The sequence below is a fragment of the Nanorana parkeri genome, unplaced genomic scaffold (genome assembly GCF_000935625.1).
Source record: "Nanorana parkeri isolate BGI_ZX_2015 unplaced genomic scaffold, ASM93562v1 scaffold1885, whole genome shotgun sequence".
Classification (NCBI taxonomy): Eukaryota; Metazoa; Chordata; class Amphibia; order Anura; family Dicroglossidae; genus Nanorana; species Nanorana parkeri.
Window position 1 is genome coordinate 87,075 of NW_017308153.1, and position 12,556 is coordinate 99,630.

The 12,556-nt window shown below is 40.3% G+C and overlaps 1 protein-coding gene across 1 annotated transcript in view; it reads left to right on the forward strand.

Annotated features, from left to right (window-relative positions):
- Positions 1-7,008, forward strand: part of LOC108800029 (olfactory receptor 2B6-like) — an 11,032-nt gene extending 4,024 nt beyond the window's left edge. Inside the window, exon 3 of the mRNA XM_018571972.1 lies at positions 6,829-7,008. Within this exon, the coding sequence (XP_018427474.1) occupies positions 6,829-7,008 (180 nt within the window). The remainder of the gene's footprint in view (positions 1-6,828) is intronic.
- Positions 7,009-12,556: the final 5,548 nt, after the last annotated feature.

Sequence of the window (12,556 nt, forward strand, 5' to 3'; positions counted from 1 at the left end):
GAGAAGAAGAGCGGCACAGGCTCCAGCTTCTCCTTGGATCCCTGCTGCTTTGTATGGACAAAGGACTCTATGTTCTCAATCTCTTTTTCTATTTCAAAAGGGAAATGTCAGACCCCTAAAATTTGCCCCGAAGCCACCCCCCCCCACAACATCCTGGAGCCTGGGAGCATTATGCACACGCAGTGATGGGTGACATAACACGCCTGTTGAGGGGCATCGTTTTCTCTTCTTGCTTCGGGCGCAAAAGGAGCTAGCTACGGCTCTGGACCCACTGAACACAGGGTCGTGACCCACTGAACACAGGGTCGTGACCCACTGAACACAGGGTCGTGACCCACTTTTGAGAAACAAGGCTTTATACCACTAGCTCATGCCCATTTAGCTATTTATTATGCATCTTCCTCCATCCCATACCATCAGCTGCTACCTCTGATTCTAAACGTCTGACACAACTTCTGCAGGGTTTAGAATGCTGTCCGTGTCCTAATTAGGTAGAATTCGTCTCTTTTTTTATTTTTATTTGAGAGACATTAATTTCTAAACCCAGCTCATAATAGTCATCTTGTACCTATGCAGGGTACACCAACAGGTATAGGGAAGCATGTTCCTCACTTCATTCCACAATGCAGTGCTGGGTGCCTGAATGGCTGGCTGCCAGGTCTGAGCACTGTCACATGGGAGTGGGTCGAGAGCCCTTAGCCCTGCATAACTTACCTAGGTGAAGGAAGGTTGCATTGTAGAGCATGCTAGGTTCTTCTAAGCCATTGATACAACTATTGTAGGGTTTGGAATGTTGTCTGTGTCCTCATTAGGTAGATTTCTTCTATTTTTTTTTATTAGAGAGACATCAAATCCATAGGAAATAAGGAGAAGTCTCTTAAATGGGGACAACACAGCAATAAAAAAAAATCATTATTGGGGGGCACCCACTTCATCTATACCTGAAAAAATGTTGGTTGGAGTTAGTCTTTAAGCCCCTAATAGGGTCAAACAATAAATTGTTCTGAAGAAATGACTGGTGTGTGACTGAATTTCCTCTTTTTTCGTTGAGATTGGTGGGCTTAAAAAGCCATGCGGTATTGTAAGAGGTTAAAGAGATTTGTAGCCTCAGCAATTCAGCAATCGCTATATACATGTTTTTAATGAAGTGTGTTCTTTCGAGGACCTTGGATGAAACAAAAGAAAAGATTACACTGCAGAAACTGCGTAGGATGGCATAAGACGCTTTGCACAAATCAACGCTTCGAAGCTTGCTTGACCAGGATATATGACGCGAAGAGGGCACCCAGCCAGAAGTGAATCATCATAAACAACTATAAAAGATTTATGCACCTTAGGATTTAGGAGAGACTCATACTGACGGGAGGGGGGACAAGCTCAACTCCATGCATCGTCTGTATTGATCTCCCATGCGCATGTAAATAAAGCAGAGTGAAGATTTTTTATACAACAATCTCTGAGTTCTTGAAGGTTCTTTTTAAACATAATAGAGCAATCTATTATTCCTTCTACAACGTGGTGCCGGAATTCCTGGGAAACTCCAGCAGGAGAGGAAAGGAAATGGGAACTCGGGAAAGGAATCCAAATCTCAACGGACATCCACCAAAGACCCCCGAAACATGAAAATATGATATCAAAAATCATATTCTACATTGGCGAGCCTAAGCCTGATTCGAGTTTATCGGCGATTTTTATGTTTTATTTGCTCCCTCATCTTGATGAGAGTGAATGACATCGAACGAACCTACGATTCACCGGTGGAAAGGAATTCGCGTGCGAAACTGCTACCTTCCAATGGTAACAGATGAAGCAGAGACTATACATTGTACAGAGTCAGATAGATTAAAGAAGCTGATAATGTTTTCATCAGGATAAGAAATCCAAACAGTTGATATGTTAAATTGCTTAAAACCCTCTAGTAATGATGATCCATTTACTTTTATGAAGAAGTTTGAGCAGTCATATAGAATGATCATGGGAATTTCTCAAGAGGATAATCCAGCAGCCATGATAAAAGTTTTTGTAAAAAAGTTTACATTTTTGGATCCAACTTCTCTTGCAGTAGCTGCAGAGAAAGAGACATTAGAAGACGCGGCAATTTTACTAGACAAAATAATTAGGCAAATTAAATCTAGTACTTCATAATGCAGTGTAGATGTTTTCCAAGATGGAGACCAGAGAAAGGAGGTTTGTGTAGCCACAGCCACAAGTGGTGAAAGACACGTCAGCACTAGATTTTCAGAGCAGGGTGGAGCTGTAATTTGCTTCTATTGTGGAAAGCCCGGTCATTTGAAGAGACAATGTTGGAATTATCAAAGAGATTCACAGATTAAAATCTGGGAAACAGAAAATGAAACACCAACTTCTGTTCAACAATATTCAACAGATGATAGTACAGGAGTATATTTTGCTCCTGTTGACAAGCAGATCTTTAAGCTCACTGTTAGTGATAAAGGCTTGCAATGGTGTCATTGAGAGAGAAGGTTTATTAGCCTCACCATGTCTAGATCGAGATTTAAACGCTCTTCCTTTAGAATATGTTAGTTCTATCCTTTTGGATAAGAGTGGAAAACAGCACATACAAGGATTACTAGGCGGTAGAAAAGTAAAATGTTTGATGGACTCTGGAGCTCAATTGAGTGTTACAAGTCTAAAATTAACCTTTAAAACCCAATGCATCTGAATGTAAAATTGTAGGCTTGTAATGGCAGAGGTAATTCCACTGCTAAACTGATTTCTGATGCGACTTTTGAAATACCTGGATTATTAAAAACTGACATTGATATCTGGTATTGTCATGGTGCAGAGAATATTCTGGGTATAGATGTGATTAGTAAACAGAATTGGGTTATTGATTTAGGAAATGGAATTATTTGGAAAGATCCATCTAGGTCCAGGTCCAGTGTTAATTGATCCTTTTGTGTACAGTAATGTTGGAAGTGTACGTACAACATCTACTAAAGTTTCTTTGGAACAAAAGTGGCCTGGTACTGACCATGATATTGCCTTAACACAAGTGGTTCATGAATTTCCTGGTTTGTGGTCAAAGTTCCCAAATGAAGTAGGAACAATGAAAGATACACAATTGAACAATGAATGTAGAGACCCCAGTCCTCAGAAGCAATACCAAGTGCCAGAAGATTCGGTTGGTCCAGTTACAGCCATTATTCAGGAATTTCTCCAGCAGGGTGTGCTAAGGAAAGCAAACTCAGTTGTAAACAACTAATGTACTCTTGGAGTAAAAAGGGTTAAAGCTCATTACAATGCTACCATTGTAGGTAACAGGAACATCTGTTGTCAATTAAGAGAGATAGAGTATTCTTTTTTGCTGAAATACATTCAAATTCCTATTTAGGATGAGTTTGATATTGTAAAATATATTTCTAGAACAATGTGATATATAAGTGAATGAACCTGAATTAAGAAAAGTCATATTTGAACTTTAGCGGGGTTTATTAAAATGGAATTGAGTATAATAGGTTTTATGATAAATGCCTTTTTAGACTTAGATACATTCATGGAGTTAAAATTTGAAACATATACAGTGACATACACAAATCAAAGTGCGCTATATATTCATTAATAGTTCATTGAAATAATTTAATATCTGGTAAAGAATAAGATAGGTAAATATTTTAAGGAAAAAGTCTTATCAAGCTTATAATTCTTAATACTGGATCAAGGTTAATATAAGCAAATCAATCATCTTATGTTCCTTGGAATATATGTGATACGCTTGTGACACGCCTGATATATGAATGGATTAAGATTTAGAAAAATGATTTGCAATCATTTTGAGAGGGAATATGTTAAAAGGGTATTATTCATATGGGGATTATGTATGCATGTGATGAACATAAGTGATGATTGGTTTTTCTATATACATTTGTTCAGTTAAGGACTTAAGCTGACTTATAAAAGTCCATGGTTTTAGTTTTCAAGAAAGTGGTATTAGGGTTAAGGTGCACATATGGTACTCATCAATTATGCCTTCTGGTTAGAACCTCCCACATTCCTTATTATCAAGAAAGACTGTGAGGGATTCTCAATCAAAGTTTATGAAGTGTTTACAAAGTATGTATTATATCTCTTTACTGTAATATGTCTTGATTAAGTTATTCATATAAGAAAGAACACTGAATTATGTGTAGATATTGGTACTTGTAACATTATATGGTTTATTTGAATGCATTATAGTTTGCATTCAACACATGAATCCTCCATCCCCATATCCCCCTAAAAAACCTTATTGTTTGTCTAAGTTTCAGATTACACTTAAGGCTATATGGCACACAGACACAGACATGAGGGACAGAGATGCTAACACTTTAAACACTTACAAGAACTTATTTATACATCTACATATTTCTATATTTTGTTTTATGCTATTAATCTTGTAATCATTTGTAACTATAGGTTTTATGATAAATGCCTTTTTAGACTTAGATACATTCATGGAGTTAAAATTTGAAACATATACAGTGACATACACAAATCAAAGTGCGCTATATATTCATTAATAGTTCATTGAAATAATTTAATATCTGGTAAAGAATAAGATAGGTAAATATTTTAAGGAAAAAGTCTTATCAAGCTTATAATTCTTAATACTGGATCAAGGTTAATATAAGCAAATCAATCATCTTATGTTCCTTGGAATATATGTGATACGCTTGTGACACGCCTGATATATGAATGGATTAAGATTTAGAAAAATGATTTGCAATCATTTTGAGAGGGAATATGTTAAAAGGGTATTATTCATATGGGGATTATGTATGCATGTGATGAACATAAGTGATGATTGGTTTTTCTATATACATTTGTTCAGTTAAGGACTTAAGCTGACTTATAAAAGTCCATGGTTTTAGTTTTCAAGAAAGTGGTATTAGGGTTAAGGTGCACATATGGTACTCATCAATTATGCCTTCTGGTTAGAACCTCCCACATTCCTTATTATCAAGAAAGACTGTGAGGGATTCTCAATCAAAGTTTATGAAGTGTTTACAAAGTATGTATTATATCTCTTTACTGTAATATGTCTTGATTAAGTTATTCATATAAGAAAGAACACTGAATTATGTATAGATATTGGTACTTGTAACATTATATGGTTTATTTGAATGCATTATAGTTTGCATTCAACACATGAATCCTCTATTCCCATTTCCCCCTAAAAAACCTTATTGTTTGTCTAAGTTTCAGATTACACTTAAGGCTATATGGCCAGAGAGGGGGGGGACTGGAGCACAAAGGACACTCACACACACACGCGACCAGCAGGACACACAGACACAGACATGAGGGACAGAGATGCTAACACTTTTATGCTTTGTCTATTATGCTTTGAACTTTCACACTTCCTTACACAAAGACACATGGGTCACTGAATGTCCCAAATGTCATCTCTCGCAACTTAATCTGATACACCTCCTTTGGCAGTGTCCACACATCCAAGCTTTCTGGCAACTAATGTTCCAGTATATCTTGACAATCTCTGGGATATCCAGAGATTGCTCACTAGCTCTGTGTCTTTTTCATTCCCCTTCTGCCTCATCACAGTAATCACGGACGCCATTGACACAATGGGAACATTATTGCATCTTAGCTGTCAAGAAGATGATCCTCAAACATTGGCTCTCTCCACATACTCCTACGTTGATGGAGATAAAACAAGTTCTCCATCAGCTTATGTTGATTCATAAGTTAGACACTCGACACAACCTGGAACGAACCGAAAAATTATTTCATACTTGGTCACATTTTTTGACTTCTGAATGCACACATGATCGACTTAAAGATATTATGCCTATATTCCAACGTTCCAAGTGGTATCTTCAGGCTAAACCAACCAACTCGTTGGGTAAACTCGACGTACTGGGTTAAGATCCGCTCAAATTCCAGTATCTCAGCGTCCAGTGTCAAAGTCAAATACCTTACTCATTCACCACATCTAATAATGAGGATCTTACTTCCTCGCAGTCTGTCTCAATCAATCACTCCTCTATTATGAAGTCCTTCACACACCTCCTTTTCACCATAGTCCCGTCCCTGCCCTACCTGGTCCTGATCCGTCTCACACATTAATTTCACCCTTGTCAGTTGTATGATTCAGAAGACCTGATGCAAATGTAAACTGATGTCTTCATTTCAAGAGTATCAACATACGGTTTCCAAGGCTAATTTACATAATTTGCTACATGTTATTCTCTACTACTGACACAGGTCTGCATTTTTGTTCTGCTGTTACGTCTTGTTCTTTTAAGTAGTATATGTTGATATAAGATATATGCGGACTCCTTCTGTTTGGAGTCCTGGCTTTTATCCTTTATTGCTATACATTTTGAATAAAAATTTACTTGCTCAAAAAAAAGATGAGGGTCCCCACTATGACCCACATAGCAGGATGTGGCTGCCTGGCACTCTCCCGGCACTCCTTCCACGCCTGCATCCACCTCCCCGGCCGTGACCTGTTGCTATTGTCCAAGTCTGGGTTAAGCTGTGAATCTTCTGATTCTTGTTCTACAATGGCCTGAACAACCTGCTGCAGCGATTTCTCGTCCGTGCTGGTGAGGGACTCTTTTATCACTTGAAATACTGCAGCCTTCAGTTTCTCATATAGAGAGCCCAGCTCCTGTTCAAGTGGGCCCCAATTTATTTGGGCTACCACTTTCATGGAGTTGCGGCGGTCCCAACCCCTCTCGCTTTGCTTGTTTTTTAATAAATGGTTGATTAAATTATATATATAACGGTTTAAATAAAATATTAAAAAAATATATATGTATAGGAAAATTTTACCTCATAATTTAGGTACAGTTCCCTTTTAAGGCTCACCTGCGGGTGTCCTTAAGGCGGGAAAACCACTGCTCGAGGGGCTTCTGGAAGGTTCCAGGGGCTACCTATAAAAGGAAGGTCCGTGAGGAGAAAGGTCACTCGGCTGGACTTCAACACAGCAAGCTCTTCAGTGTTATTGTACCTGAGTGTTGCTGCGTTGGAATCAAGCCATGAAGACCATTGTCCGCCGGGTCCTGGAACGGGCTGAAGCCGCCGGGGGAGAAGACTGGCTGCGGCGCTGCTTGGAGGCAGCTGAAGATATTCAGCACCCTGCCCTCCCGGAACCGATGGAAGACAGCCAGGTCATAGATGTCATCGGTGATGAAGAACGGAGGGTACCTCTCAGATGTCCCCCACGCAGAAGCCGTCCGCCAGAACGTCGCTAGCAAGTGGCGGTATTATCCGAAGACCCGGGACTGACGAATGCGGCCGAACAGCATGAAGATATCGGCCGGAATGAAACAGACTGAGATGTCGTTAGAGGAAGAGGCGGAGCCGGTAAGCGCGTGCGCAGACGCCGGCGGCCATTTTCGCCTTCGCCTGTCAGAGTCACTGGAGGGCAGCGGCAGGAGGCTCATGCTTCCCCTACACAACGAGCGTCTCCTAGGCAACAAGCAGCCCCTAGGCAACGAGCAACCCCTAGGCAACGAGCAACCCCTAGGCAACGAGCAAGTACATTTTATACGCAAGTGCAGCCAGACGGGGAGGTAGTCAGGGAAATGAGAACAGTGACAGGATTGAGATCAGAAGGGGCGGGGGGTTCAGCTGACAGCCGCTTCCCACGTACGGACATTTACTACTCCACAACAACAGCTGAATTACAGGAGGTCACCGCAGGGGGCTTTCCAGCACTGCATCCTTCAACAGCTACAAACCCAATTCAATCACAATCAAATGTTACACAGCCAATTCCAGTGGTTGGTGCAGAAAATACACAACAGCATACATCTGGTGTCACAGGGGGTGAGTTGAATCAACAAACTGTTTTATCTAATTTAATTGCTTCCCTCTCCAGAATTGCTGATAAATTTACGGTTTCTTCACCGGCCGCAATGGTATGGGCTCCAGCTACAGATGAAAATTCAATTAATGTTGTTTCTTCTCCTGTCTCTAATGTTAATTCTACTCCTGTTACGCTTAATGTACCTGAAATTTCATACAGAACTCCTTTAACTTGTGAGATTTCGCCTATCGGTCTTCTTCACTGAAAGAAAACATTATTAAAGGAGTTTATTGACATTTTGTCATTGCTGCCATCAGCAAAGGATTTTATTAAGTTGAAAAAAGACAAGATGGAAGAAGACAGGCGCAGACCAGTAGCACGCACGTTTAATAATTGGTTGCAGGCGTTCTGTATTTTTGGGAGTATTTTAAGTGGTTAATTCCCAGATCAAAGCAGTGGATTATTTCAACATGTTGAAATAATTTTAGAAGCTTATAAAATGTTGGTGTGTTAGTTTGGTTTTTCTATGACAAATATTTTCGTCAGAAGAAAGCTGTTTACGCTTCCTTGCAAAATTCATGTAAATACAAACATGAATGCTCTTTTTGTGCAGGTTCACACCCATTTGCAAGGTGTTTTAAAAAACAGGCTAGCGCTACTATAACACAAAAGGATATTTTTCAAAAAGCCTGCACGGCAGTGAGGCTGGAAAAAATGCTTCCATGGCTACTGCGGTATCCCGATCAGGAGATAGCTCAGCTATTAATTGATGGTTTTGCCTTTGGCTTTAAGATTCCAGTGTTCAAAGGTTCAGGCTGTGAGGTTGTGAATAATTTAAAATCTGTTAACCAACATCCTAATATAGTTAAAGACAAGATTCAAAAAGAAATAGCTGCAGGCAGAGTAGCTGGCCCTTTTTCGGCTCCGCCTTTTAAAAATTTTAGGATCTCCCCATTAGGTTTAGTGCCAAAAAAGGAACCAAATTCTTTTAGGATGATTCATCATTTGTCTTTTCCCAAAGGAGATTCATTAAATGATGAGATAGACCCGGCCACTACGGCCGTTTCGTATGCGTCTTTTGACTCTGCGCTGTCAAAAATAAGACGTTTCGGTAAAGGAGCTTTATTAGCAAAGGCCAACATTAAATCGGCCTTTCGCCTCTTACCTATACATCCTGAAGCTTTTAATTCTTTGGGTTTCTATTTTGAACAAGATTATTTCTTTGATAAGTGCCTTCCCATGGGCTGTTCACTTTCTTGTTTTTATTTTGAGTCTTTTGCTACCTTTTTAGAATGGGTTTTATGTTTTGAATCTGGTCTTGACAATGCAATCCACTATTTGGATGATTTTTTATTCATAGGCCCGGCAAATTCCGCAGTTTGTTCTAAGTTGTTTCATTTGTTTTGTTCTATTAGTGCATATTGCGGAATTCCATTGGCAGAAGAAAAATCTGTTTCCCTACAACGTGTATTACGTTTTTGGGCATTCAGATCGATACGGTTTCCTGTGAGTTATAAGCTACCCTTAGAGAAAATTTAAAAAGCAACTAGGTTAATTTCTGATATGTTGCGCAAAAAGAAAGTGTTGCTGCGAGAGTTACAATCCTTGTTAGGCCTTTTGGCTTTTGCCTCAGTAAGAAGGGTGGTCTGGATTGTTGGACACTCTTACGTATTTTGGGCACACAGGTGTGCTTCGCAACGTGTGTATACAAAGAACTTGAATATGGATTGTTTACAGTTTAGAGTATGTTGGAAAGGTACCAGGGGTATGAGTTGGAAAAATCTTTTTGATACGCTATCCGGTTTGTTCCAAATATGGCCAGCGCCAGATATTCTGATTTTACATTTAGGTGGTAACGATATCATCAAGTTTCACACACTGGATCTACTTTTTCAAATGAAAGCAGATTTGCAGCGTTTACGTAATACATATCCGCAGTTAGTGTTAATATTCTCGGAGATGGTGCCTCGCTTATTTTGGTTGTTATCCCCTTTGGCAAAGCCAGCTGAAAAAATACGTAAACGCATCAATAGGGCGATGGAAAAATGTATGCCGCTCATCGGCGGTTTTTCTTATCGACATAAGGAGCTAGAAGATGGTTCATCAGGTTTGTATCGGCAGGATGGGGTACATCTTTCAGATATTGGTTTGGATATTTTTAATTGGGATTTACAATGTTGCATTGAAATGGCCGTGGCTGGGGGTGGTGCCGGGATTGTTTGAGGGCAATACAGGCGGGTTGGGGACTTTAAGTTTGGTAGATTAATTTGATATTGCTCGAGTTTTATGACTGAGCAATCTACGTTTTGGTTTTAAAGTTATTAACGGTTTCATTATTTCATCTGAGATTTAAACCAATAAAAGTGCCGCGGCCATTTGTTTTCCAAATGAAATTGTTGTTTGTCATATTTGTTTTAGTTAATAAAGGTACCGCATGCAATTCCATGTTCAAGTGGGCCCCAATTTATTTGGGCTACCACTTTCATGGAGTTGCGGTGGTCCCAAACCCTCTCGCTTTGCTTGTTTTTTAATAAATGGTTAATTAAATTATATATATATAACTGTTTAAATAAAATATTTAAAAAATATATATATATATAGGAAAATTTTACCTCATAATTTAGGTACAGTTCCCTTTTAAGGCTCACCTGCGGGTGTCCTTAAGGCGGGAAAACCACTGCTCGAGGGCCTTCTGGAAGGTTCCAGGGGCTACCTATAAAAGGAAGGTCGGTGAGGAGAAAGGTCACTCGGCTGGACTTCAACACAGCAAGCTCCCCCTCCCTTATTTTCATGTCGCTGGCTTTTATGTGGTGGTGTCACCTCAAAAATGAGGGGGACTTTAAGTTTGGTAGATTAATTTGATATTGCTCGAGTTTTATGACTGAGCAATCTACGTTTTGGTTTTAAAGTTATTAACGGTTTGATTATTTAATTTGAGATTTAAACCAATAAAAGTGCCGCGGCCATTTGTTTTCCAAATGAAATTGTTGTTTGTCATATTTATTTTAGTTAATAAAGGTACCGCATGCAATTCCATTCTTCTCTTCCAATGTTGGCTCTTTCGATTCACTGAAAATGTTATGTTCCAACTTGATTAAAGGAGAACTATGGGGGGGGTGATTTCCACTCACCTCATAGTTCTAGCCGACCTGTGACAATGAGACTGTCACAGGTCGGCTCAGTAGATCGGGAGGTGAGCGAACACATACCAGGTTCGCTCACCTCTCGATCCTGTCACGGCTCTCTGCCATGACAGGGGGAGGGGCTAGATTCCCCTCTCCCCGCTCCGATCTGCCAGCGCTGACTGGCGGAACGGACGGGGGAGGGGGCGGGTACAGCTGGCTCTGCCTCTAGATAGGCAGAGCCAGCTGTCACTCACGCAGCTGGGCGGATCCCGTCATCTACGTCGGGATCCGCTCCGGCTGCGGCGTCTCAGTATACCGCAAGCTGTAGCAAATCTAACCTGATTGCTGATGCTCATTCCCAGCAGGATTTTCAGAGGTTTCAGAAATTTTCAGAGGTTACAGGGATTTTGAGAGGTTTCAGGATCTAGCGCCTGCGGCGGACTTGGAGGGTCTCCCTTGCCCGGATTACCTTTTTCAGTTGATTGGCGTTTAATTAATGGTATGGTTCGGTCTTCCGTAGCAGATACTACTTGGAAGGCCTACTCTTTATCTTGGGAAAAGTGGTGTTCCTTTTCTGCAAGTTTTCTTTCCTCCCCTCTAGCTGATTCTCCTGAATTGATACTGTGTTTTCTTTGTGATTTGTTGCAACAGGGTTTTTCTTCTGCTTATTTATACAAATATGTGGCTGGTATTTCTTTCTTTAGACGGTTACACTCTGCTCCTGTTTTTTTATCTTATTTTATCGTTAAACAGTTTCTGAAAGGTGTTAAAAAGGGGCATTTTGTATCGGATTGCCGCCCCCCAGTGTCGTTTGCTATGTTACAAGATTTGCTGTCAGCTACTGACCGGGTTTGCCTTGACTCCTATGAATCCTTACTGTTCAAATTAGCTTTTTCATTGGCGTTTTTTCGGGCTTTTCGGATATCCGAGCTAGTCTCAAAAAATCGTTTTGTTAATTCTGGTCTTTTACATTCTGATGTACATTTATCTGCCTCTGTTGTTTATATTTATTTCAAACGTTCAAAGATGGATCAGGTGGTCAGGGGCAGGTGGTTGTCGTTACATGCTTTACATGATGGTTGCTGTTGTCCTTTATTGCTTGTGTCTAAATTTCTGGCAGTGCGGCTTTCCGCTTTGTCTTTTTTAGTGCACGCTGACGGCTCACCTCTTACTGTTTCCAATTTACAGCGGTTTTTTAAAAATGTTTAACGGTTTTGGGTTTGCAGGGATTAAATCTGTCCTCCCATTCATTCCGAATTGGGGCTGCAACTGAAGCTGCTCAGCTGGGCCTCGATCAGGAATCTATTCAGCGTATTGGCCGGTGGGATTCTGGGCGTTTTCGTATTTATGTTCGTCCTGCTTTGACTATTTACTGATTAATAACGTTTTTTATTTCAGGTTCACCAAAAGTTGTCTGGATTGTAGGCCATTCATGTTTTTTTGGGCACAGCAGAGAGCATTATCCAGGGTATATTCCACAAATCTTACTCTACCTACAGACAATTTCACCATTTACTGGGTCGGGAGTAGAGGTATGCGTTGGGATAGCTTAATGTACCGCTTATCTTCATTGTCACTGGAGTGGCCCGCTCCTGATGTCCTCATTGTTCATTTGGGGGGCAATGATGTCGGTCATTGTAGAACCTTGGACCTG